The following is a 26934-nucleotide window of genomic DNA, read 5'->3' as shown; positions in this document are numbered from 1 at the left end:
TACAGGAGGCCGAAAGCGGAGACCGGCCTCGGACGTGGTGTATGGAGAAGGGCTGGGCCTCTATGGGCTTTCCACTCAACTCTCGAGGGACTGGGACCTTGCTATAATGTCTAGAACGTCTCCTTCGCGAAGAATCTACCAGTAGCCAGGGGCCGTCCGTAATCTGGGTGAGAGGACGAGCCTCACGCGGTTGTGAGTGGCCGAGGGGTTTCCGCCGATTATACAAGCCCAAACTGGAAGAGCGGCAGATCAGTAATCGCCAGACGCCCCTTAGACTCGTTAACTTTCTGGCTTGACTAGGCTGGCGAAACAGATGCCGCACAAGTGCTTGAGGTTTTGAAGGTTAACCTCTAGTAGGCTGTGTTGCCTGTGGATGACGTGCAAGGCATCGATTCGGAGGGTAGAGGCGACTAATTTAGCACCATGGTGATTTCAGTAGTTCTTAGATGAGAACCCTCAGGCTGCTGCTTAAATGCGACCCAAGCCTTTATCTCATCCCTCCTGCGTAAACCATAGAGGACACTCCCATCATGGCTCAATTATACGTTACTACTTTGTGGTATTTTAGCAAGGTGTTGCAGCAGACAGTAAACGCTGGTTAAGTTTTGTGAAACAAGGGTGATTTCTTCGCCAATGAGTCGGTCCGTTGGGGCCCATGAAGGTCAAACGATGCCGCACAAGTGAAGTGAACGCCCACATTTGCGGCGAGGTGTTCAGAACATTATCCCGAATGGCAATAAGCTTCTCGCACGGCGATGAAGCTTCTGCGAAGAAGAGAAAGAAGAAGAAGAAAGGAGGAGAATGTAGCAGAAGACGAACAGCCACGTGGGAAGAACGGGAGGAAAGGACGAGTAGGACACCGGCGGGTTGCTTCCTTGCCTGTAAGCAAACTGGAGGTCGTTGCACGCGAGTGTGTGTGTGTGTGTGTGTGTGTGTGTGTCCAAGTGGCCCGGAAGACCATTGTCACCAACAGGATAGTCAGGTTTGCTACGTATGGGATTGTACCGGATAGCGTCTGAAACCTGACGAGCAAGGGGAGGGGAGGAGTCATCGGTTTGGGCCTCACGAGCCAGTTGTCAGACGTAAAAAAGTTCGTATGATGAATGCCGGACTGCCGAGGGATGGTGCGCAAAGTTTGTGAATTGGCCCATGGTTCCAGCCGATCCGACTAGGGATTACTCTGCTTACTCGATGGCAAGCTGCCGTGGCGGGTAGCAGGGCTCCTGCCGCGATGAGGTAATCCAAGAGCATCGGCCTGAGTAACAGTGGTGTGTCTGGAACTGATAAAGAGGGGGGCACGAAAGAGAGGAAGAGTGAGAGAGTTGTGCTGCCAGGGTTGTTTGTCTAGATGCCTGGCGTGATAGGGCTGCCCAGAGCCGGAGGAGTTGGAGATGGATCGGAGCGATGCGAACTGCCGGTAAAGCGGGAACGAAGCCAAGCTGCGACTTTGACGGGCAATGGGCGTAAAGGACAGGAATTGGACGGGGTGGGCGATATAGCATTGAGCTCTATCGGGTTTGAGTTGCGCTCAAACGACGCTCACCGTCTCAGCGTGGTCGGAGGTTTTCCCCAGCCTTTTTGATGGGGTGCGCTGGTGGCTTTTGCTGAAACGGTTCTCACTGGTGGCCCAGAGGGCGAATGGGGTCATGCCGGAGTTTTGGCGAAAACGGGATGGCCGGGGCCGGAAGGCAGGGATCTCGGCTAAAAAGTAGGTGCCCCTCCCGCTGCGAAAGATCTGATTGGGGGAGGGGTAAAGAAGAAGAAGAAAAGAAACCGTAAGGCTAAGTAAAATATCTGTACAGAGAGGGCCGATTCCACTGTTAAGTGACCCGCTCCTATGAGGCGTCACAGGGCAGTCTCGAAGCGCCGCCAAGACCAGGTCCGGTGGCTGCTTCAGATATCAGATGCGTCGGCGATCTGTGCAGACAAGCAGAGCAGTCATAGATAGACTCATGGCATTGCCGCCGAGTTATCTCCCCGTTGCGCTGCACCAGACACTTGCCCCAGCCTTGAAGCGGCTCTCCTTTCGATGTCCTATCATGCCAGCTCCGCCATCGTTGTTTCGAAGCATCCGGCCACCTCGGCGTGTTGCGGAAGCTGAGGCTTCTTTTTTTTCTTTCTTTCCTTCTTCATTTTCTTTTTTCGACACGTCTCATGTCGGTGTCCGGGAGCCGGGGACAGGTTGAGGTCCCGGCGGGCCGGCTCGGGTTTCGTGGTTGTGTTGGAATTTTCATTGTATTGCTGCAGAGCGGTGGCCGTCTTGCCTAGGTAGGTATGCCTACGCGACGGGTTGGTCGTCGCGCAATGCAATTCTGACAACTGCAGTGGGTTGTGCAACGGTTTCCCCCATTCCTTTTGTTCTTTTGTTTTTATTTTATCGTCGTCGCCATAGGCCTAACAAGATCTATCTAAAGGATGGGAGGACGTTGGCCGGAGCCCGAGTCAGGTCCATTGCCCAACAAAACGCCCAGGCTTGGCTGTGTCTCTTGGTCGAGGGGAGCGGGTTGGGCCAGTGAAAACGCGCCAAATGTTGCCGTTTTGTTCGGCAACCGCTTGCCGGATCTCACACGGGAGATGTTCATCAACTCTCCTCTCTCAAACTCAAACCTCAATCAGGCAGGTAGGGTTGTTTTCATTATGCCAATGGCAAGCGACTCCCTCGTGTTATTTGTCCCGGCCAGATTGTCGCGAAGGGGGGGGGGGGGGGGGGGGGGGGGAGAGGCCAAAGAAGTACCCTCGATCTAATAGTCACTGCCTATCTACACAATAAAGACACCCGAAGGGCAGGAGAGCAGATGATAAAAGACTGCATATATTCAAAAGGCGGAAAAGGTTGAGAGAATGAAGCGCTGGGTAGGTAAGTTTATCTCGTCAAGTCAAAGCCGGAGGAATCCCAAGAGTGTCAGGGCCCGCTCGGCTGCCTTTTGATACCATGTTAGGGAAGTAGCTCTCCACCTGGTTTTAGGTGCGGGTACATTTTTCTACATGGGCTCCAAGTCTCCAAGTCTCCAGGTCTCCAAGTTCCCCTTGCTTGGATTACTTCCGCGGACAAAAAGAAAACTGGCCATTTCCAGGACAAGTCAGCGACAAGACGAGACTGATAAACCCATTGGCATTCTTGGTGTGGTCTGCTTTTAGCCTCGTGGTGCCGCGGCGTGCCTAGAATCAGATCAGGTTCATCTCAGGTTGTCTGTCGCTGGCTTCAGCGCTTTTCTCGCCGTGTATCGATGCGCCCGCCCTGTGAAGCAACCGGACCATGCGCATCTTGCGTATGCCATCTGCTTGTTGCCGCGCCATGTTTTGTCCTGCCATACTGCATACTTTTGCTGTACGGATCCTGTACTTTAGTTCTGCTGTGCATCAATTGCGGCTCTGTCCACCGTCGTCGGGCCCAGTCCCGTCCCGTCCCCCCACATATATATTGTTACACGGAGAAACTGTGGCTTGTCTTATCAGCAACAGCGCCTGGTTGCAATCGTCTTATCCTGTCCCACGTCTGCTACAGCTGACCAACCCCGGGGCCCGGGCTGGCCTGTGTCGCTGTGACTGAGACCGACCTCCGCCGTTCCCCTCTCCACATTCGTCTTGGCGCTTGTGAATTCTCCATTTGGGTGGATCGGGTACTTCTCCCTCCTGGCCTTCCACCACCCAGGCCACAAGTACCGCTGTGCCGCTGTCGGCTCACTTGCCGTACTTCTGGCTGGCCCGCCACTGCGTTCCCATCCCTTCCGGAGCCTTTGTCTCTTCCCTCTCCCTCAACCATATCACAACCCACTACCACCGACCGCCGCCGCCGCCATTGTCGTCAACGATTGTGCCAACCTCCCACCCGCATTTCACCGCACAAGACAACTAACTAGAAGATCACGACAAGGACGAAACCCGCACATTTCCCCTTCGCCAACTCAGCTGAAGGCTCATTTCCCGTGGCCATATCTCATTTGGCACCCGACGATCAAATCTTGGAGGGAGCATGTCCATCTGATATTCACGGTTCTGGGGAAATGTGACACGCCAATCCCCCTCTTCCTCCAACAACGGCCTGCCAGCGAGCGAGCCCGAACACTCCGACCTGTATTGCAATCGACCGCATCGCACTGCCTGCTCGTTGTGTTACCTCTCTCGTCATCCACCTAGTTCCCGCATTTGCCCGTCGCCGACGCTTCCTCCTACTTCCACACTCGCCCGTCATCCGAAACCCCGTTCCTCTCCTCCCATTCCGCGGCCAGCGACGTTGACCGTCGTGAGAACCTGACAAGAAGGAGTGGACAGAGGAATCAAGATGGCGTCTATGCTGCTACGGGGCCTGGCGTGCGCCGCTGTCGTCGCCGTGTCCCATGCCGTCACCATCACCCCCGAAAACGAAATCCCGTCGTGGAGCCAGAGGTCGGCCATGCAGATGTCGCTGTCGACAACCGTCGGGGCCCTTCCACTCACCTTTATTGTCATGCCGTCCACTGAGAGCCTGGGTCTGAATCAGACCGACAGGGCCCGCGGGGTACGATTGCAACCATCCTCGTCTTGACGGACCTTCATTTGTCCGTCTGTGCAAACCTGTTCCTCTGCTAACATGCCCTCCAGGCAATCCACATCGATGGCGCCATCATTCCTACTACTTCTTCGAACTACAATTCGATCGATGGGGGCGAGGTGGCTTATCTATCCTGCGACACACCCGATGGCGGGGGCTTCATCAGCCCGAGTATGATGTTGGCCACCCTGATGGAAAACAGGCCAAAAGCAATCGTCCTGTACACCACCGTCGGAAACTGGTGCGCGCTGTCATCAAGCACGGAACTACCCTATTACTCGATATTTACGATGGCGGACGGTGCAGATTCCCAGCAGGCCCTGCGCATTCTGAACAGTACGACAGAGAATGAACGGATGAGGGTCATCATCACTGGCAATGCGACAGGAAACACGGGAGAAGGAGGGAACGGCGGAGGCGGTAACAACTCGGCCGTCGCCATGAGCATTCTGTACAGCATTACGGGTTTGATAACGCTTCTCTTCCTGATCATCATCGCAACAGGCGCCGTGAGGGCTCACCGATACCCGGAGAGGTATGGGCCGAGGAGCGGATTCAATGGTCGCCCTCGTCAGAGTCGTGCGAAAGGCCTCGCTCGCGCCGTTCTTGACACTTTGCCCATTGTCAAATTTGGCGAGCGGCAGGAGGCCATGAAGCCGGACCCCAACATGGAATTGGAGAGCGCAACAAACGTCCCCACGAATGACAGAAGCGTCGAGAGCCGGGGCGAAGACGCACAGCCGGGCACCGTTCCGGTCAACGTCAAGAACGCGGAGGCGACAACGACGACCACTACAATGGGTCATACGGGGGTGGACGATGCGACAAAAACCACAGCTGGTGCCGTGGCCGCTACTACTACTACTGACGCGGCCGGTTCCAGTAACCCCGAATCTGGTGGGCAGGAGGACGAGAGTCTTGGTTGCTCCATCTGCACAGAAGACTTCACTGTTGGCGAAGACGTGCGGGTGTTACCCTGCAACCACAAGTTCCACCCCAACTGCGTTGATCCGTGGCTGGTTAACGTGTCGGGCACATGCCCCCTGTGGTGAGTGACCGGCATTCATTCTGTGCTGACCTATATACGCCGATGCTTTGATAACACCTCTCGGATTAACGGTTGGGCGTTGAGCTAACGTATATCTCCAGCCGTCTCGATCTTCGTCCCCAGGGCGAGACTGAAAACACCAGTGGTGAGCTCCCGCCGCCGCTTGAGTTAGACGGGCATGAGAGCGATGGGTCGTCTACCTCGCAAAGGCGGAGGACGCGACTGTTCGACCTCAATAGACTGAGGAACGCATCACCGGAGGAGCGCATCCAGGCCCTTCGACAGTACCGCACGCAACACCAAGTTCAAGGCGTACCGGCGGGCTCGGCTGGGGTTGAGCATGATGACAGAAACGATAGAAGTCGTAGAGCCAGATTAGCCGACAAGCTGCGCGACAAGTTCCGTATCCGAACGGGACCGCAGTCCTGAGCCGTCGCTACACAGTAATATGTGCTATTGACGAGCGTATGGCCCGGCGGGTAAACCCGTCGAAAGCTTGGAGGAAGAACGAATGGAACGAAACAACGAGCGAAACAGCATATCATCACGGATATCGATGACTGAGGGGGGACTTGGGCCACAGGCAGCAAACCAGGCCAGGGTGGGGTCCTTTGAGATTTTCTCTTCGATTCTTGTCGAATAGACATTGGCGTTTATGGGCACCAAACCATATTGGGTCGGATACATCGGACAGCATTGCAAGGCGTTAGGCGGGGAATGAGAGCACAGCGAATCCGTGTCGCCGGCAAGTGCTGGCCTTTTCAGCCGTGAGCGAAGGCGACTGAGACTGCTGGCCAAACATTGGGAATGAATGGGACTGCCTTGGCATCTTGGTCATAGTCCAGATTCGTCACAAAGGCGGCTTCCTCAACGGTACGTGATGGCAGGGAACAGAGACGTCAACACACAACCATCATTATCAACAATCACAGCATTTTGAATCGAGGATCCATGGCGTTTTCATCCAACGAGGGGGGGTTCGTGGCATTTGGGTCTAAGGCAAGCATCACGTAGCATAGACAGCAGTTGAATGACGATCTGAGTTTTACCTGGCTCGATGAGCGACCTGTGTTTTACACGTTTCGCACTATCACATAGGGCTTGGTTCGATTCATCCCAAGAGTCAGAGATTTGCCCAAGTAGGTGATAGTTAAGAGGACTAAGGGACCAGCAAACGCCAACGAGGGTGGACCCCATGCGGTGGGTACTGTGGCTTGAAGGAGGGAGCTTCCAGAGCCCGGCAGAGTCGAGCGTCAACGGGAAAATGCTGCATAGAGGTGAAAAGTAGCTGGGCCACCACGCGAGCCTGCGAGATGGCCCAGTGGCCAGTGGGGAGTCAGCGTTTTCTTTGTCGCCTCCGCGCCGACGCTAGCGACGGAGCAGATGGAGGAGAAGAAACGCATAAAATCTCACTTTGCTTCGATCTGCAAAGGGAATCAACTTTCTGCCAGCGGACGTCTGAAGACCCGAGCCGCTGGTCAGGTTGGATGGTGTTGTGGTTCCCACGCCGTGACGGATGACGAGATCGTCTTGTTGAGCAGACGCCCAACTCCGTCTTGTTCGGGGAATAAAGACACACCGCCGCCGGTCCCATCTGAGAAGACCGGAAATGGCATCGATATTGGTGAATATGAGGTGAAAGGAGGGAGGTACATCGATGTTTGGCGACGTTTCAAGCCATTGTCGGCAAGTGAGATTCTGCGACTCAGCGGGTCCAGCCTGAAGTTTTCTGGCAAGTGGACTTTGTCGGAGGATTGAAAGGAAGTCATAGTGGTCGAGTGGGGGATTCGCGGCTGGATAACGGCCAGCTGGCCGGTGACGAACCCCACCCGGCTCGCCGAGAGATGGACTCTGTGGCCTCAAGGCGGTACTGCCATTAAATGAAACCGACGACGGGCTAAAATATCGCGGGCCCCGTGGCGGTAATATCCATACGGTTCCTATACCTGGGCCTCTCTGTCCTGTCCGCTGATGGGAAGACGCGGGTGTATCTTTAGTCCGAGGCAAGCATGGACGCCCAGCACCGGACTACGTGGCGGCGGCGGCGGCGACTCGTGGCCGGATGGGTTAAGAATGATTCTCGGTTGTTCTCGAAGACATGGGGGGTGGATGGGCGAGCCGGGTCGTCGCTCGCGCTGCCGGACGGGAAACTGGGCGCCAAGGAGACGCGGATGTCTGCGGGACACCCGGGAGACAAAGGAGGTAGCGCCTCTGGCGCTAGAGAGCAGTCGCGAAAAGAATGATTTCCGGTGTGCTGGGATTTCTCGGTGGGGGAGCTAACAAAGCCACCGCAGTAGGATCTGACAGGGTCGGCTCCGGCTGAGGGTACATATGGTCAGAACGGCCAACGACATTCGCTCCGTGAATTTAATGAATGGAAGTGCCCGTACACTTACAACAGATTGGGGGCGATTCCTTCGGCGTCCAGATTCTGCGAGTCCCCGAGGAATCTCTATGTCTTTGGTGCTGGGGGGGGAGAGAAGCCGGATCATCTCTTTGCAAAGGAGCCGAAGTGTCTGTCCCGTCCGTCAGCCCCTTTCGGGTCGACTTTATCAAAGAAGGCAACGTGGCACATGAGGGCGTTTCCTGTGGAGCGTCGGGGGGTGGCAAGCAGAAGCATCGAGAACTTTTGGGACGGAGAGAACCTCGCCCAAGTGCCGATTTATTCATCCATGGGGTGGACCGAAAAGGGACAAACAAGATTGTATGCTCGTCCGGACCGGTGATCTTGGCTTTCGACTAGAGACCTGCCCTGCCAGAGTGCGGTTGTGCACACCACAAAGGGGCTTCGATTGGAATTCGTACGCAATGTGCCAAAGAACCAGCAAGCCGGCGTTGAGGGCTACGTTGGGGTCAAGGCTGTAAGTAGCATGGCGTTTGTAGATGGATGGATGGCATCGTAGTTTCCGCAGGCCAACATCGCACCTCTGACCTCACGACAATTGCAACGCACATGGGTTTACTAGGTACCTTCCTAGATAGAGGCCTACTTGGGTACACTACCTATGAATACACGCTATGAATACAGGCTGTCGTCCCATCGCTTGTGGCCGCTTCTTGGCCTGGGGAAACGATAGGACACGGACCCCCCGTGTTCACTCCGCGGCGAGCGGGAAATAACCGGGGCCCTGTTTTTTCCCCCCATGCCGTGGACAAGGCCGCGGGTGCCGCATTTGGGACCGCGCCCGGACCTCTGGCGGGGTGGTCTGGTTAACTAGAGATGCCTCATTGGTTCACCCGCGTGGTGGAGAAGACATTGATCCAACAGCGAGCAATCGAAGGGAGGTAGGAATTGCCCAATTGGCCAATACACTTACTTCCCCAGGCTCACAGCTGCCTTGTCTGTCCTCTCTCAGTCTTTCAGCATCTCCTGGATGCCTGCGACTTGATACCTTGGACTCTGGACACAACGCATCCCACCACCTCTGTGAGCTACGCAGCGTACATCTGCGTGTTTCCTAGCCGTTTGGCAACTGCAGCCGCACCTATTCGCTCCGGGTTGAGCACGTCGGATTGCCTACGGGATTTGCGTCGCCTTCCGTGCATAATGGCATTCACTCGACTGCGGCCCTCAGCTCGGCCCCCTTGCCCTTGGGGGCATGCCCAATCTTACTTGTTTAATACCCCCCCCCCCCGTCCGAATTGCAGCAGCAAGCCCGTGTTTCCCGCTACACTGCACAACACACACGTCCCAAGCACTCCACTGCCGCCTCGAGACGTACGTGACGCCTCGTGATTTCCTGTAGTCGGGAAAACTCCAAGCTGGCCGACGTAAAGGGACCGCTGCCGCGACCTGCAGCAAGGACCCCTAGCGACGGCTGTGCTGTTGTCGGTGCTAAACTTGCGCGAGCGCTTCGTGTCTCATCACGTCCCGGCCGGCAACCACATCTCAGCCATTAGACCGAGCCGGACTTTACCTTCTCCGGCCTTGATCGATACTTGCTTGGGTGGTTGAACAGCGCCGGAAAGTGTCTCCGTCGTTTTCATTCACTCGGCTCCCACCCGGTGGGTTTTTTGGTTTCTCTTTTGGCACGTCCTCTTTGGTATGGAGCGGCCACCCTGATGCCACGAGACCGCTCGACCGCCACGGTGGGCAGGAACTCTTGGCACCTTGACCTAGCGCCTTCGCATGACCATCAATGACACCCAGCCGGCCGGCAAGCGTGGGCAGCCAAAGCAAGAAGTTCGTAATTGGCACGAACAATTGGGTCGGAGGGTGCCGGATGTCATACATACAGCTCAAACAATCGACAGAACTCTAGTCGGTGAGATGATGCACGATGCACGATGCCCGCCCTCTGCCCGGGCTCCAACCGAAGCAAAATTTGGGCAATTGAACTTGATCGTCATTATGACACATGGCGAGCCAACGGGCTATCACATATCCGACCTTCCGTATGTTCCTCCCACGCTCTTTTCTGGCTATTTTGCCCTCCTGACTGTCCCAAAGTATGAGCCGAATTGTAACTCTTCCGGGCCCTCTGAGAAGGAGGGAGGGGGGGGGGAGCATTTGTCGTTTTCTCCAACTGACCTATCGGCGCGGCGAACTCGGCAGCAAAACTCAGCAGTCGGCCACTAGACCATGGTGGCCATTAGACCATGGAGGCCATGGTGGCCAAGCGGCTACAACAAGCTCGTGGAAACCAGATAAGCCAAACCGGTCCCACTCCGGCTCTATATTTACCGGGAAAGCATTAGGACCTGGCGAGTGGCATTAGGGACAGAAGCGGGTGTTCCATTCCCAGCCCCGTGTTTGACGATGGACTTGGCCTCGAGGCTTCGTTTTCTCCTCGGCCCAAGACTTCTTTTGTCGGACTGTACAGTATTCTTTTCCCTCCTGCTTCCGGGACATGGAAATGACGACAGTGGGACCTGTCATTGAGATACAGAGTACATGCCGGCCTTTTCCATTGACTAGGTAGTTGGCGTGCATGTGCACGGTTGCTCGCAACGAGGACGTGCTCAGCGGGCAAGCTGTACGTCGCTTGTCAGAGGTGTGCAGGGAATTTCGAGGAAAGTGCCCATGCTACATATCTTCTTGCAAGCGGTAAAGCACTGGAGACGAGACTGGCAAACTTGCAGAGCTTGCAGCGGTAGCACAAGGTATGTATGTGATGGATGCTGGGTAAATCCCCTTGATACACCTACCTGGTGGACGGGGGAATTTAGGCCCAAAGGTTCGTGCACGTACGGAGCTGGTTGGTTCAAGGGCCTGATCGGCAGCCGGATTCGACCATGGAACCCCTGTCCCGTTGCGGAGTGCCAGAGTCGCACTTTTGGCTCCATCTTGGAAGGCAGAGGAGAGCCTAATCCCCCTTCTGGCCAGGCGACTACTAACCTAACCTACTTACCAACTAGGACGACCGTGCCTCCGCGCGCTTTCATTGGCGTATAGGCTTTCCTCCCATCTTCCACCACCAATTACCACCCACCGGACGCTCGGTCAACCGCTCTTCTTGTCTCGGATTTTGCTGACTATGGCAGGCAAAAGTAAAATACAGGCCCAAGCAAGGCAAGGCCCAGCGTATGGCAGGGAGAGAGAGAGAGCGCGCGAGAGAGGAGGACACATCGGCTTAGAGTTTCCTCCTCGGAACAGTTATGCCCCTCCACCTCGACTCAGTCGTCTCGGGGTTCCGTCCCGTCCAGTCGCCGTGGCATGCGCTTGACGACGAAACATTTCTCTTTTCGTGCTACCGTTTCCTGCCGTCACCTGTGTGTGGGAGAGTTACCGGTCCCCCAACAAGACTTTACAACCGTCGTGGGCTTTACCTCCCCGTTTTACTACCCGTCGATGCTTGGTGGGTGAGCTTGTTCTTGTTTGGGCATGTCTCTCCGCCCCAAATCCTTCACCTCCCCCCTTGCCTCCAACCGACCGCACACTTACATCTCCTTACACACATACGCGCTCACGCTCGCGAGTACGGCGCCGTTTCTTCCACAGACATGCGTACTATTTTGTTCCAGCTCCCTTCCTTGGTGGCTTGCGTCAGGGGGAGAGAAACTGGGGCAGTACTCACTAATAACCCGAGCTTACCTCGTCGTACCTACATGAAGCTTTGCTTCTCAGTGTAAATTGACGTTTGTTGGTACTTCTCCAGCGCCGTCGCCTTCACCACTTTTCGGATTTTTGTAATAGCCAACGCCTGGCTCGTGGCTTTTCCCCCGAGTCAACAAGCTGCGGCCGGAATCCGTGCTGCGGCCAGAATCTGTAAGGCGGCTTCCACCCCGCCAGGAGGAAACCAAACAACGGAAACGCCCTTGAACTCGGAATCTTATGTCGATGTCAACCGCCCAGTTGGAAAACTCCATTGAGGGGCGTAGCGTACTAAACCCGAGAAGGGCATAGAGGAAGAACAAGAAGCAAGAAAGGACAGGCGGATGAGTCTGCCTTTCCCCCTTACATCTAGCGTGTCGATTCTCCCTTCATCAATGCAGCAGCAGCACTGGCTTGCTGTATGTACCTTGCCCCCCCCCCCCTTCTCCCGTCTTCCTGCACGCACCCTTCCATCACCTGTTGGACGAAACTTTAAGACGATTGTCCAACGCCCCCTCATCCCAGACGTTGCGAGACAAGAGGTAGCTCGGACACCAGTCCCGTGGACTTCTCTCTCTCTCTTTCTCTCTCCCCCTCGCCCTGTTCTAGCTTTACTGGGGTTCGTCTTGGTATATAGTTCTTCTTCTCCCCTTGACACCCCCGTCACTCTGGACCCCTTCTCATGTCAGAAGATCGTGACCGCAAATCCTCATCGACCAAGCGATCCCTCGGTCCTGGGAAATCATGGCTCCAACTGCAGAAGTGATTCCACGGGCAGACCCCGCTGGTCTGCACACGACGGAGCCCTTGGGGGGCACAATTATGAGCGTCATAATCTGTCTCCTTTCCATCAGCATCATCTCCGCGTTCTTGGGTATGTGACCACGGTCATTGGTTGGGAAAGCGACTCGGTCGGGGGAGCAGAAACAATGTACTGACGAAAAACGAATAGCCCAGAGGAGTGCGGCGCTGAAGAACTGGAGGAGGATACCATTCGTGGTGTGGCGTAAGCGTCTACCTGCTCGACACCTTTGGCACACCCCGCGGTGCTAACAAGGAAACAGTCGTGCTCGCCGTCTATGTCGACTCATATCTCTTCGTCTTCGTAACGGCGATACTCCAGTTCGCCCTCGGCGTCAACACCAACATCCAGATCTGTGACGGCGCCATTCTCCTATGTCTGGTCTGCTACATCACGACAAAAGTGTTGATCTACCTGTTTCTGGTCGAGAAAGCGGTGCGTGTTCCTATCTCTACGCCATGGCAATGTTGGGGCAGCTGAGCTAACAAACATTACGATAGCACATCATCCGAGGAGCGACGAAATCGCGACTCAAGTCGAAGCTCTACATCTTCAACTCGTTTGGCATGCTGGGTGTCTACACCGTCATAGCCATCTTCAACTTTATCTTGTAAGCCAACTCGACTGTTACCCCTTTCTTGGAAGCCGTGACGGCTGACGACGACGAAGCCGCATCACACGTATCGACGACGGACAATGCTACATCGGGATGCAGAAGGTGTCAATGATTCCTCTCATTTCCTTTGATGCTGTCGTCAACATCTATCTAACCATTTTGTTTCTCATCCCTCTCAAGAGTAAGTACGGCCTGTTACCACAAGATGATACTCAACGAAGCTCACCTTTTCGCAGGTCTTTACTCATTCAAACACTTCCCCAAAACCCCTGCAAACATTCGACTTAGGACAGTCGCGCTCCGTACCTTTATCGGTGCCCTATGTACTCTCACCAGCAGCATTGTGTGAGTCCGGGGATGGCCTTACCAAGTTCAAGCTGAAGGTTTCTGACTCGCCCTAGTAACCTGACCGTACTGATGGTCCTCAACGGCGAACCCGGTTGGGTTTGCCTCATGTGCTGTAATAGCGATAGTCTGTCAACCACCGTACCCCACATCCCTGTTCGCATAGCTAACTGCTCCTGCAGTCCTCTTCTCGGCCATAGTCGTCCAATGGGTGACTAACAAGGACAATGTTGCGACCCAGGGCTCGTCAGGGGCCGGTTCCCGCAACGAGCTATTCACCGAAGACTTCCGTCGCCCGGATGGGAATCCTCCGTATTCACCACACCTCGCGTCGAGCCAAAAGAACGTTATGGACGACATGGGCGAGATCTCCCTAGGCAACTCGACACCCTCCGATTTTCCCAACAGCGACAAGACCTCATCCGAAGCAGAAGGTGTGCGGCGGACGTCTTCGACCGGCTCGGTGGCGGGGAGCGGCGTTGTGGTGACGACAACGATCAAACGTGAATCGAAGCCTACGCCAGCCATTTTCGAAGAGATGATCATCGAGGACGGCTACGCAGAATCGAACGGATCCAGGCGGATGAGCGAGCGCCAGACCGACTTTGACCGCTACGTCAGGGGCTCGCGGACGAAAATAACGGCTGGCGATCGGAAATGAGGTTCCAAGAAAGGGAATCTCGATAGGTAACGGCATCATATCTCAGAGAGTCGGCACTCTCCCCTGGTCCAAAACGGGGGATGGGAAGGACAACATCACATACAATCGTGGCGCAATAACGGTCTGCTTTTTTTCAGGGGGGACGGGCGGGAATTTCGGACTGCCCTTACGGGGGTTCTAGGACGAAACGGAACTGGCGTATTTTTTTTTTTTTCTTCTTTACTAAGATATCACACACCACGATGGACTCCATCGGGAAGGCAAGCTTGGAGAGTTGGAATTCTCCTAGTATAACTATTCTTGTTACCATCCATATATACACATGGGTCAAGGTAAAAACGACGGATCTACACACACATTCGACGGACTGGCTTTGGCGGCTTAGAACCACGGAAAATCTTCATGACGGGGGACATCATCAACAGGACCTCTTACATCAACGGGGGAAACTTTCACGAGTAGTATTTCTGCAAAGAGACAGCAGCAGGCTTGTTCGGGAGGATGGTATATCCGAAATGTCAATCTCGGCTTCTTGTTTTCCTTTTCTTTTTTTTCCTGCATAAAAAAGAGACCGGGGGGTAACATCATAGGAGTGCGTACCTAAGAACAAGTGCAGTAGTAGGCCAAATTCACAGCAGTCATCGCTGGATCGGATCACGGAGACCAAGCCCATGTCACACATTAACGACGATCGCACTATTCTGCGCGGACTGCAGCTAGAGAGTCACAAACCACACATGATGCATGGCTAAACTTTCGGAGCAACTGGGTTTACTGAGTAGTGCATAGTCGGCCCCGTGAAGTCCACGTCGCTCGCGCGACCCCTCGCCGCGATCTCGATCGGATAGCCCTGTCCCATCTCCGGACGACTGGGTTTTGCCCTCGCGGCGTGGATTTTACCGGACGGTTGGGACACGAGAAGCCGGGTGGAAAGGCCGCGGCAGCCTGACGGTTCTCGATGATGGGATCCATCAACCCAAGAAGAGTACGGCATCTACATGAGGCAGTACATCGTATGCTCTGCAGACCTCGCCACCGTTTCTTCCAAGAAACCATTGACACGGGTGGTCACGCTCCACATCCCTTGCCGAGCCTCGAGCGCTGCCCTGTATCTTGCGCGTACTGCAAAGTGTTTCGCCCCTCCTGGAACGGGACTCTCGTGTCCCCCCCCCCCCCCCCCCCCCCCCCCGTCCGCGACCGAACGGCCTTCCACGGCCGTTCTAGCACGGAACGTCTCACTTTCGCGGTCTCGCCCGTCGGCTTCCTACATGCTCGCGTGGGGGATTTGAACGTGTGCGCGCACTCATGTTCGTGTGCTTGTGCAGTGTCTTGGTGGGGGTTTTTTGACATGTGTTTTGCGTCACACAACGTGGCGGAAAGAGGGAGGACGATTCAAAAATGCGCGGGCTCTCGCACATTGCCGTTGCTTTATCTCTCTCTCTCTCTCTCTCTCTCTCTGCGTGTCTCTCTCTGCGTGTCTCTCTCTGCGTGTCTCTCTTTCTCGCGTTCCCACGTGAGCTTCTTCCCTGACATGTCCTGTGCCCCCGCCTCCCTCGGGCTTGCCACGTCTAGAGTAACGAGAGACATGGCATAATGGGTTGAACTGCCGATCAGGGAAAAGGGGGAACGAACGTCTAGTTTCCTCTCTTATGCGTGTTTGCTTCTGGTCTCGACACGTCTATCTCCTCGGCCGTTCCCGTGGCGCGATCTTCCCTGTCCTTTGAACTTTGACGTCTTTGGACTGTGCGAGCTCAGGCTCGGTCAGACCATGCCTTGGAACACGGACGGGCACCTCGTGTTTCCTTCGACGTTGCCCCTTCATTGAAATTCTCGTGAGAGAAAGCCGTTTGTTATTTTCCACATCCCGTTGTCGAGAGTGGGCTCTGCTTCCACAACCGGCCCCGCCCCCCCACAAGGCATGTTAAACCCACGGATCCCTTACCGCATTCCGGGAGCCCGGGAATCCTTGTTGATTTTCCCTATCTCGGCTCTCTCCGCCGCTTATCCACCTCGGATATGTGCTCCGCTGCGGATGTCGTTTCCCGTGGGGCTAATGTGATGTGTGTGTGTGTGTGTGTGTTTTGTGTGCAGAAAGGGGACCAGCGGGCGTTGAAGAGGCATCACCCATGGAGAAGGACCTGAATAGAGTTGGCAGAGGCAGAGAGGGCTGGGCAATAACGGTAACCGACCTGCTTGTACCTGTAGAAGAGCTTGCAAGGTCTCCGAGTCAGAGAAGCTCAACTGGGATTTGGTTCTTGACTCTGGCTGATACAGTAAGTAAGTATAATGGGATTCTTCCGAATTCCAATCGACCTCTCTCCCTTAGTCCTCCTGGTCTTCCTCTTATCCCCCCCCCTCCGTGCCGCGGCGCAAGAGACACTTTGTGGCTATCGCGGTTGCGCAGGATTTTGTGATGATTTAGGCTCGCGCCAATGCTTTGACGCTCCCATCCTCCTCAACCCATAACTTGTACCTTCGGGATTTGCCCTTGCCTCCATATCCCAGAACCGTGCGGTACTCGGGCTTTGCAAGTTTCTTATCGAAGCACAACCCTTTCCCACGGTACCCGCCGTTTTGTATAGACACCCATATTTCACGTTTCGCGGCCTTGGCAGGTCTCTTTGCATCCCCCACATCCCCCAGCACAAGAGGGGAAAGGAAGGGGAAAGATGGGACGTGCTGTGTCTGTGTGACGTGGGTGACACTGACAGGATTGAACGCATTGGCGTCTCATTGAGAGGGGCGCTGAGCCGTTTCCAACATGGCGCGCACGAGTCCTCCCTCCCCTTTGGCGTTTCCTTCGGTTCTTCTGCTGCCGTGCCCGCAAATGCTGTTCTGTCTTCATTCAGAGGCTTGGCGTGTATGTTGCAACCATACTCGGGGCGGCTTCTTGGTCCAAATGTCGAGAGGTCGAAGCTCTGCCCTTCCATCACCGCCTCTCACAAGGGGTTTCGGGTCAGAAATACAATTATCACAATGGAGAACCCAAGTTCCCCCTCTGGCCGCGTCTCTCGTCTTCTGTTCATGTTATTGCCGTAGTGCGACTACTGTAGCGGAGTCAGCTATATATGGACCACTTGAACACGACGGCTGTGCCAAGAAACGAAAGACCCAAGGACGGGAGTATGGGTTGGGAGCCGCATTGAATGGCGCGGAGCAGGTGCCCTGTTCTTTGCAGATGCGGTATCACGATACGGTAACCCAAATGAGGTAAACACAGGGAACACTGCGCGGAAAAATATCGGATTTGACGAGACAAACTTCCAGGATAAGTGTTATTGAAGCATGGATGTCAGCGGCTAGGATGGGCGACGAAGCTTTGCGCCGCCGTCAGTTGCAATACAACTCACATGCCGTGGTGCTGAACACATACTTGCATGCGGATAATTGGAGATTGTATAGACAGACGTCTAGCTGACGATGGATGATCCTGCTTCCTGGCCGAAGTAGGAGGAGGGGTAGGATTGGAAGAAAGCAAGCCCGCCCAATGAGCGCGGCAAACAACTATGTGAAGCCTGGGAACTTTTGCCTTCGCAATCGTTCTAGCACATTGGTCCGGATATGCACAGAAGAAGGGCAATGGAGACGCCGGGCCTTGGTTAGGAAAGTAGACAAGAAGGAAAGTACATCGCAGATAGGTCGAGTTGCAGTTGTGGTGGCAAGCATAAGCCAGCCCACAAAAGGAGACAGCAGTACGTCAGGTCAGCGGACTATGACATGTCCAAAGTAACATCTCGACACGGTCGGACGCCTCTCACACGGCATATGAAAGAGGTAAATACCTCAACAGAACCATGCGTACCTTCCTCCTGCCCCTTGGACTTTTCCCTATGCCAACAACATCGCAAAGAATACGGGGCAGGACTCTTCCTTGTGCATCTACCATCGCTGTCTTCCAACATGCCCCTTTTCCCCTCTTCGCTCTATTCCTGATAAGGTGATATCGGTAAAATGCACGCCATGTTGCCAGATACATATGGTCCTTGGAAGACGCTCCGCTCCGCTCCCACCCGGGATACCCCCCCCCCCCCCCCCCCCCCCCCCCCTTTCATGGGACAGCGAAGACCGAGGACGTACGATGTATGTCTGTCACGGTAACTTCCAAGCAACCACCCATTATCCGGTTCAGTACATCGTTCCGCCTCTCTAGGTCTCTTGCCCCCCTCCTCTACTAACTCCCGCAAGAATCACCGCAGACGGGACTAACGCTCTTCCCGTCGTGTGGCAAGTATTTACTTTTACATACATACTCCTGTTCATAGGTACCTAGATACCGACCCGAGTGTAAAGTTTTGTTCCCGTCCTCTTCGGGAAACAAACCGATGGAGCAAATGTTGAAGGAAGGCTCATTTGTGCCCTTGACTCGTGACCAATCTCACTTCTCACCACAACAAGCTCTTGTCTATACCCCCCCTCTTCGGAGCCGCTACTTGATCTCCTCACCGTTTCCCGAACCGACCAACCTTTCGGCCCAGTAAAGTTCAGAATTTCCCCCCTCTTCACCGTCGAAACGCTCTCAAGACGCATGTAGCCCCTGCCCCCCTGTCCCCCCGAACTAATTTCGACATCACATTTAGCCCAACGTTTATTTCTCTCTCAGGTGAAAGTCTAATGAACCTCCCGCTCAATCTTCCATCTGATAATCTGTTTGCCAAAGGCTTCGGAGGCGTCTCCGAGAAGCTTAGGGCCAGTACGAAAGGCTGTGAGGCGGGCGAGCAGCTTTTCTCCCTCAAGAACGTTTCGAAACCACCGTCCGCCAATCCTTCTACTTTTAACTCGGCCATTTGCATCACTTGTCTTTTTTCCCATGTTACTAATCATTCGACCCAGCTTCTCGCACGAGACTCCGCCATACTGTACCGTCCTCCCTTCCTGTTCAACATGCCATCCGTCCTTCCAACCCTGCTGCATTGGCGGCTCATCGTTGGTCCAAGTAGCTACACCACCACGGAGTCCAGAAACTCTCTTAGCCTACATAATCAGTCCATCTTCCTGCATACCACTTCTCTGTCTGTCTTCCACTCGGTCACACACACCCACACACTCCGTCTCTCCGTGTGTGTGTCTTTCTCATACACACATACATGCAACCACCACCACTCTCGGCCGAGTAACATAAAACCGGAAGGGAAGAAAGAGGCGTTGTCGTCTTCTCCTCCACTCGTGCTACAGTTCGTCGGCACCCTCTCGTCTGTTCTCACAGTTTCGGCACAAGTTCATCGGCGATGAAAGTTCCCTCGCGAGCAATTGGATTATCATAGCATCTTCATTGGCCAGATTTTGACGTAGACCGGACGTTTGGAAGAGGAAGAAGAAGAAGGGAAAGTGCCATTTCTCGGGCATGGCAAAGTCGAGGCACATCGCAGCAGGTCTTACTCTCTCTCCCTTTCGTGTGCCTGCCATGCCATCCTATCGTGCCACCTCAAACGTACAGCTTTCCACTCACGGCACCCTCGCAACTGTGTGCTGCCAAGACGATTCTTTCTTTTCTTTTCTCCTTGCCCTCCGATGATCGCGTGTACCAAGCAAGCCAAGAACTGAAACGTTCGCGACTGCGGAGGGATGATTCCCTTTCATTATATCCTCATGCCGCCAACCGCACCTCACGTTGACATGGATAAGGTTGCCGACCGCATTGAAGGATGTTAACCACGTATACGGTACCTACACGCCCCAAGCTCGAAGTCCCAAAGTGGCGGTGTAAGACGGTGACTTCCATCCGTAAGGACGCCTCTGTCTCCAAGTCCACTACCTGCCACCACGCACAACAGCCCGCGTTGTTTGCAGCCATGTTGATAGGCCACGGTCAAGCCGGAGCTAATTCCGAAACGAGACGAGATGCCCCCGAGTCCCGTCCGCTCGGTTGCTAGGCGCTTTCCGAGTGCCATGACAACGGGGTCGACGCACTTTCGTGACGCAAAATCTTCTAAGAAATCGCCCGAGGTCGACGTAAACTGCCCAGGTGCGAAACGAGCTTACACCCTGATCCAAGTAACAATACCACCGTCTCCCAGCATCCTCCTGCGAGCTCATGACTCTGTATAGCAATCGCCCGAGAGCATACCTCCCATCCACTAGGCAGGTTTGTCCGCCACGAAAGTTTTTCGGGCGGACATGCCACCCTGAGCTGTCCAGCAAGCGCATCATACCGTCGATCGATGACCCCCCCCCCCCCCCCCTTCTCTATCTCTCTTTCTCTCTTTCCATCTGATTCTGATGGGCGCAAACGATCATCCCAAGGGACGCAAACAACTGCTGCCTCGGGCGTCTCGTTTGCATTACATTGCATCACCGTCCGGCGTCATCGAGATCGCGACGCGCAGACATAATGAAGTGTGCTCTTCCAAAACTCGATGATGCAGCTTCTGCACAATCATGCGCATCGCTCCCAATGCGTGTGTTTCTTTTTCAGCCAAGGGACCAGCTCTCAGGGCACGAAGCGGCACCACCAGCCCCTCTCGCGCAGCAAGGCAGTCGCTGCAAACTAGTCGACCTACGTAAGACGACTGGAAGGGATAAAACGCAACACCTTTGAGAAGCACAAGACCGGGCCAGGGCCTCGAGACGGCCCGGTCGGCCGCACAGGGCTCGTGGTATCCGGCGGGACCTTGAGACCCGCCATGCCCACAACGTCTCGTACCACGGCGTACGATTCGGTCAACCTTCATCGGTCCGGGGGCCACACGCTGGTGGCACCGCCATGAATCGGTGCGGAGAAACAGGCGTCGGCCCGAGAGCGGGGGGGAAGAGGGCTTCGGCTGGTTGAAGAAAGGCTTCCTAGATGGGTAGCGGCCGCGCGGGGTCCTCAACATCGACCCGCTCCTAGGCCGGAGCCGCCTTCCGTTCCATTGTCCCCGGGCCACGCCCCAAGTTGCCGACCAGTCCCGCCTTCAGCAAGCCGCGGACCAGCAACACGGAACAGGGTGGCCAACATCACAGTCTGTTTTGGCAAAGCCATCCTCGGGGGCAAGTTGTAATGGTGATTTTGGTTAGTGTGTCAATACACATACTGTTTGCTGTCCCTTTAAGACACTTCGCCGGCAAAGCATTGTGAACACCGCAGGGAACAGGTTCAAGGGTAGGGACACAAAGTTATGTAATGTGATAGCAGGCTTCAGCAGCCTGGTATTCCATTGTGTGTTCATTCGTAGCTCGTGAGTATATCCTTTTGGATCTCGTTTGGATCGTCCTTGAGCCCTATTTTCCCCGTTTCTAAAAGTCCACAAACACCATTTGCTTGTGTCGGGTATCCCTTGAGCCAAACCTGACTCGAAAAAAAAAAAGAAGAAACCATCCATTTGGGAGAGAGATTCAGCGAGTGACCACCCCTGAATGCGAAAAGCGAGAGTCCTGAAGAAAAAAAAGAGTAACTGTATGTACAGCAGAAGAAAAACCGAAGAAAGTGTTCACACACTTTCTTTCAAAGAGGCAGATCCACCCAAAAGCCCGATGACCTCGAAAGAAACATGGTTGCTCGCCCTTGAAATAGAACGTGTGCCATAATCGAAAGAACTCGACCATCATTACTTCAGCCGACTTACGCCGAGGCATAGGCCTGGCCAAGAGCGCTAAGGCCAGAGCCCGAGTTGAGAACGCCGTCGCTGGCCATGAAGTAAGAGTAACGCTCAAGGTACTCGAGGCTGTCCAGCTTGGGGATGTTGGTCTGGACGAAGCTGGTGATCTGCTCGGCGGTGCCAAAGGGGGCGAACTCGGTGAGCCAGACGGGCTTGCCATTGCAGATCTCATGGACCGACTTGATGTGGTCGAAGAGGGTAGAGGCGGCGTCAGAAGGGGAGTACCAGTGGGTGACGCAGAAGTCGTAGGAGCAACCGGCGGTGTCGCAGGCAGACACCCACGACTTGAGCCAGTCGAGACCCTGGCCGGCAATGTTGCTGTTGGTGATGGCGGGGGCGCCGATCTTGACCTTGCCGGCATAGGGGTTGACATACTTGATGTGAGCGGCGGCAGCGGAACCGGCGTCAAGGTTGCACTGGGAGGGCATGTCGCATTCGTTGAAGCTCAGGATATGAGTAGAGCCCTTGGCGATGGAGGCGTCGGCGTTCTGGGTCCAGCGGGCAGTGTGGATGTCGATAGGGCCCCAGAGCATGGGAACGAAGTCAACGCCCGAGGCGGAGAGGCCGTTGTCGCTCGAGTCCCAGTTGTAGGCCCAGGAGCACTCTTTGCAAGAGCCGGAGAAGAAGGGGTTAACCTTGGTGGCATCGTTGTAGGCGACACCGCGCTTGCCACCGGTAGTGGAGCTGACACTGGCAGCAACAACCTTGGCCTGCTCGACAACGGGAGGCTGAGAAGAGGAGGCCTTGGGGGCAACCGAAGTGAGAAGGGTGGTGCTGGGGGCAGCGATGATAGGAGTTGGGGTCGGGACCACGACAATGGATGTGGAAGTGGTGGTCGGGGTGTACTGGACCTCGGGGACCTCGGGCTGGGGAGCAGGAGTGGGAGTGGGAGTGCTGGCAGGCACCGACTGGCCCTCGATGACAGTGACAGTGACCCAGTGGGTGACAATGTCAACCTTCAGGTCGCGCTTGTCCGCATGCATGTGGCGATGAGCGTTGAAGCCCAGGGCCTGCTTGGCAAGAGCAAGCGAGGCGACGACAGAAACAGCCTTCTTGGTGTACATCTTGGCGGTTGTTGATAGATGATGGGTGGTACCAAACGTTGATGCAGTTGTGGTGATCGGGCAAGTTGCTTGTGAATGGGAGAGCTGTTGGTGGTTTCTTTCTTGAAAAGAGTTGAAGAGGGCTGGAGAGATGAGGTTCCGGCCTTGGAAGGAGGGTGAGTGGATATCGTTGGATACACACGGAAGGAGTGATGGGTTTGCTGGTTGTTCGGTCTGTCAAAGACGCGAAAAAGGAAAGTGATGCAGTTGTTGTTGGTGGGATTGGATGAACAACAGCTGGGTTTGTACGCGAGGTCGAAGCTGGCGACCGTTGGTGAAGGAATGTGTTTTGTTGACTGAAGAAGGGACAGGCAAGCCGGTTGATGTGAGCAAGGAGAAAGAGCTGGGTAGAAAGAGTGTGGGGGAAGGAGACAGTTTAAGAAGAGAAGGCAACTGGGTACTGCCGGCAGGAGGAAACAAAATCAACCAGGGGCGTGGAACAAAACAATATGGAAGAGGTGGGAAGGTGAGGTCGACCGGGAGGAAGGAGCGACCTCAGATGCAGGTGCGGTTGGCAGTTGCCGGATTGGACGCGGGACAAGGTGCGGACTGTGGGTCCGTAATGGATCGGGGCTGCAGACACTGGAGTCAATGGGGCTGATTTGCGATTCACCACGAGGAAGGAACAACGGTGGCCCCCCTCCGTACCTGCCCATCTTCGCGCACTAGGAGAAGCAGGGGGTAAGCGGGCCGGACGTACGAGGTATCTCGCACTTTCCAGGAAAGGAAATGGCGTGGTGGTGGCTGCTTCTGCTGCTCCTGCTCCTGCCAGTACAAGTCACAACTACGACAGGTGGAGCGGGTCCTTCCACCTTCCAGACGTGTCGACACATTCCCTTCTTCAGGTACGGATCTCTTCCTACCGTCACTGTCACTGTCGTGGTCGTCAGGCTAATTGATGGATTGTTCGTGCCAAACGGTTAGTCGCTTGGGGATTTGATCGCAGCTGGCAGGTGGTGGTGACTGGCTGGTCTGAGTGGGAACCATCACCTCCTTGGCAGTTCATCGCAGCTTCCCCCTTCCTTCGTCCGATTCTTTATTTTCAAGGTTTTTATTTTCGTCCTTTCTTTTTTCCCTTTCTTTTTCCGGGGCGATCAGCGCTTCACAGGCCATGCTTTTCCTCTGCTAATCCCGGTCTTTTTCTTTTTTGTGGTACCCTTCTATCGCCCTAGGAGGGTCTGGACACTATGGATCTTCTTAACCCTGACTCTCTGGCAAGCCGCCAAGCGCTCGCTTAGTGGGCCAGAGGGGGAGGGGACGAGCGACGACACAGGAGACGCACTCCCCATGACGGGGATGGTGTGCTGGCGTTGCGTCCTGATGACAGACGATTACCTAGGGCTTCCTCGACTCTTCCGACTCAGACCCCCAGATGTGCTGCCCGGAGCGGAGAATCCAGGCGACTGCCAGCTTGTCGCAGTGTACCCGTATCTGTATCAGAAACACCCACAATGACACAGCACGCCTCAATCGCGTCCGCAGTCAACCTGCCAAGGGGGTGCAGCCAGTCCGTTTCCTATTCCCCAGCCATTTGGCTCTACACTGTTCCTCTCATACAGGGAGTCTCGGCTTCACTGGCTCTCGGTCATCGGCCACACAATATTGGTCATACCATATCAATAGTCATTTGACTGGTGCCAAACGAGGGAGAAACAATCAGTCGCAGCTGGACCGCCCACCCACACCTCAGCAGTAGCAACAACAACAACTCCTTAGCGTTCGCTTGCAGCCCTTCGCCCTTTTCGCCTCTCTATCCGCCGGCGCCGGCCTGGACCTTGCGGCCAAGAAGAGGGGAAAGGGGTGACTGCTACTTGGTTTGCTTGGAAGTCACCTACTGGTGGCGGATGGAGCAAGAAAGCGCCATTTTCAACCCCTGGTTTATGCAGGTACGGGGGCAAAAACGCTGCAGGAACCGGCACCACGGCGCAACCTTGGAAACACCGGGCGGACACCGGGCGCCAAGGACACATTATTGGATACGTTGCTGGAAATCGCGATACGACATTGTCACGTACCCTTTGGGTGTCATCGCTGCGAAAAGATACGCCGCCAAGAAAGTATCGTTCCTTGCTCAACCGCGGGCCTCATCCGGTCCAGCCAGCGGTTGCAAGACGATGCTGTACGCACTGGCTGGCTGTATGCACACGAACAGCACAGGTGGCAGTCGTTGGTAGGCAAGTCGATACTACATGCAAGCACACCGCTTCGGTAACAGTAACAGCGGTTGGCGCATTGCAGGAAACAACGAGAACGAGGTTGATACCTAGTGGCCTCCCGACTCGTGGTGTCGTCGTCCTTTAACCGTTGGGTTTTAGTTCAGCTCACTTACTAGGCTCGTTGCTGAGTGCAACTCTAGCCTCGACGCGGATCTTGACTTGACTTGACGCTTGGCAACATATAGAAAAGACGGGGGGAAACCTGCTAGAAACCTTACCACCTCTGTCTACTGGAGGCCGGTACCTCCACCAATCGTCTTAGTTGCGGTGCTATCGATGGTAACTCGTCTGCAGAAAATCCCTCTGTTTTCAATTCACTGCCCGAAACTCGTCAACATTGCCTTGGCTCCCGTCCTCACCCCCTCATCAGTGACTGACAAGAGAGCGCTACTGTACACACACACACACACACGCACAGTCAGCCATCACCACGGAGACGTAACACAACCATCATCGACGCCCGAGACAGATCCGTCGCCGGACATTACCGCTCGGCAAAGCCCCTTCGTATCTTCAACCGCCCTTGCGCAGCCCCCCCAAGTAAAGCCCTATCGGCAGTCAACGAGTCACTTTCCCTGAGCGCCGTCCTCTCTCACTCACTCGCCCTGAATGAAAACGCCCTTGGGTTAGGCAAACAGTCCCAGCTGGCCTCAAGGCGTCAGTCAGGGTTGGCAGGCAGAGCGGGCCCAGTTTTGACTTTTCGTACCACGTCCCACAGCGCCAGCATCAGACGAACAAAGAGTCGACGGCAGACTTGGGATGGCAGCCGCCCCGCGCTTGGGGCAGCCCGAGGGACATCGATGCTATCGTCATGGGAGAACGGGTCCAATGCGAGCTCGTTTTGAGCACAAGGCCCGCCCACCAAGACCCGTTTCACCACTTTAGGTATGCGGCCCACGTTATCGTCGTCGACTTGTTCATCCTTCCTTGCGTCCATGCCCCTTTCCGCTTAGCTGGTTACGTGGAGCCGGATGGATCGCCTGGACGAATCGACCTGGCACACAGTCCAGACTCTCCCAGGTCCCAACCCGGCCCAGCCCAGCCCGGGAGTCGGAGACTGGGGGGGCGAGTCGGTCGATTCAAGAGAGAGAAAGCCCGCGGCGGTTCGACAGCGTCAGACCCAGCAGGGCCTGCAATCCGAACCCCAGGGCGCGCCGGCTGTGAAACCCTAAGCGAAATGAGCATCCGCCGCCACGGGGCAGACGTCCAGCAAATCCCGTCCATCATCCCAGAAGATGACGGCCATTATGGCACTTCACTTCCATTTGTGTGGCCCGTTTCTGACAGCGCCGCCCACATCCCTCGCCCAGTCCGTCCCGTCCGCTTCCCTGCCGCCCAACTACCCAGTTGCCCTAAACGAAAAGCCGAACGAGGCCAGCCCTCCGGATCATCCAAAGCAAAGCTTGTTGATCGAACAGGAAGCCATGTGCTAGGATGCGACAACCAGGGCAACGCAACACTGCGCCACGCCGAAGCTAGAACCTCGGAATGTCACCCGGCTCCATCACCCGGGACTGCCACGCCGGCCGCTGTTCTCAATCAGTGCAAGCAACCAGCACCTGTTCTGGGCGCTCAGATCATTCTGGCCCAGTGGCTCTTCGAGTGTTCGCAGAGGCTGAAGCCGACACCCGCGGCACACGACTCAGAGCCCCTGGGCCGCGCAAGACGAACCAGTATCAGGACGCGGGGCTTTGCTTCGTTCTGGAAGAGGTAGGTATTCGTACGGAGTAACCGTACCCTTACTGTAGTGCGATTCATCACGACATACGTAATCCTTTCGGAACCGCCAGTCGCTTAGCGTCGTTCCCCGCCGAATCCGCCTGATTGTTGTTTAAATGCTGGACACGGATAGTATTGCGCCCACGACCCGAACGACCGGACCTCGATGTTCAACAATGATTAAGGCAAACCAATGCATAAACCCTTGATCTGAACTCGGGTTTAAGGTTGTGTTTTATGCGTAACGGCAATGGCACAGAGAAACGCGCCCGTCCCCTGCGTAAC

General features: G+C 55.3%; 4 protein-coding genes across 4 annotated transcripts; 3 read left to right on the top strand and 1 right to left on the bottom strand.

Annotated features, from left to right (window-relative positions):
- Positions 1-4282: 4282 nt before the first annotated feature.
- On the top strand, positions 4283-6008 carry CH63R_12740 (Ring finger domain-containing protein; the record flags this gene model as incomplete). The annotated part of the gene is made up of 3 exons (XM_018307714.1): positions 4283-4498; positions 4582-5579; positions 5681-6008. 3 exons carry the CDS (start codon positions 4283-4285, stop codon positions 6006-6008), a joined length of 1542 nt encoding a protein of 513 aa, XP_018152131.1.
- Positions 6009-12357: 6349 nt separating this feature from the next.
- On the top strand, positions 12358-14037 carry CH63R_12739 (uncharacterized protein; the record flags this gene model as incomplete). The annotated part of the gene is made up of 8 exons (XM_018307713.1): positions 12358-12487; positions 12566-12619; positions 12678-12850; positions 12916-13025; positions 13085-13212; positions 13268-13376; positions 13433-13491; positions 13559-14037. 8 exons carry the CDS (start codon positions 12358-12360, stop codon positions 14035-14037), a joined length of 1242 nt encoding a protein of 413 aa, XP_018152130.1.
- A 7537-nt stretch (positions 14038-21574) lies between these two features.
- Positions 21575-22675, bottom strand: CH63R_12738 (F5 8 type c domain protein; the record flags this gene model as incomplete). Its single annotated transcript, XM_018307712.1, has 1 exon — positions 21575-22675. One exon carries the CDS (start codon positions 22673-22675, stop codon positions 21575-21577), a length of 1101 nt encoding a protein of 366 aa, XP_018152129.1.
- Positions 22676-25741: 3066 nt separating this feature from the next.
- On the top strand, positions 25742-26644 carry CH63R_12737 (uncharacterized protein; the record flags this gene model as incomplete). Its single annotated transcript, XM_018307711.1, has 1 exon — positions 25742-26644. One exon carries the CDS (start codon positions 25742-25744, stop codon positions 26642-26644), a length of 903 nt encoding a protein of 300 aa, XP_018152128.1.
- Positions 26645-26934: the final 290 nt, after the last annotated feature.

Source organism: Colletotrichum higginsianum, chromosome 9 (genome assembly GCF_001672515.1).
Source record: "Colletotrichum higginsianum IMI 349063 chromosome 9, whole genome shotgun sequence".
Taxonomy (NCBI): Eukaryota; Fungi; Ascomycota; class Sordariomycetes; order Glomerellales; family Glomerellaceae; genus Colletotrichum; species Colletotrichum higginsianum.
The sequence above is the reverse complement of the archived record's forward strand: the minus strand, read 5'-3'. Positions and strand labels throughout refer to the sequence as shown.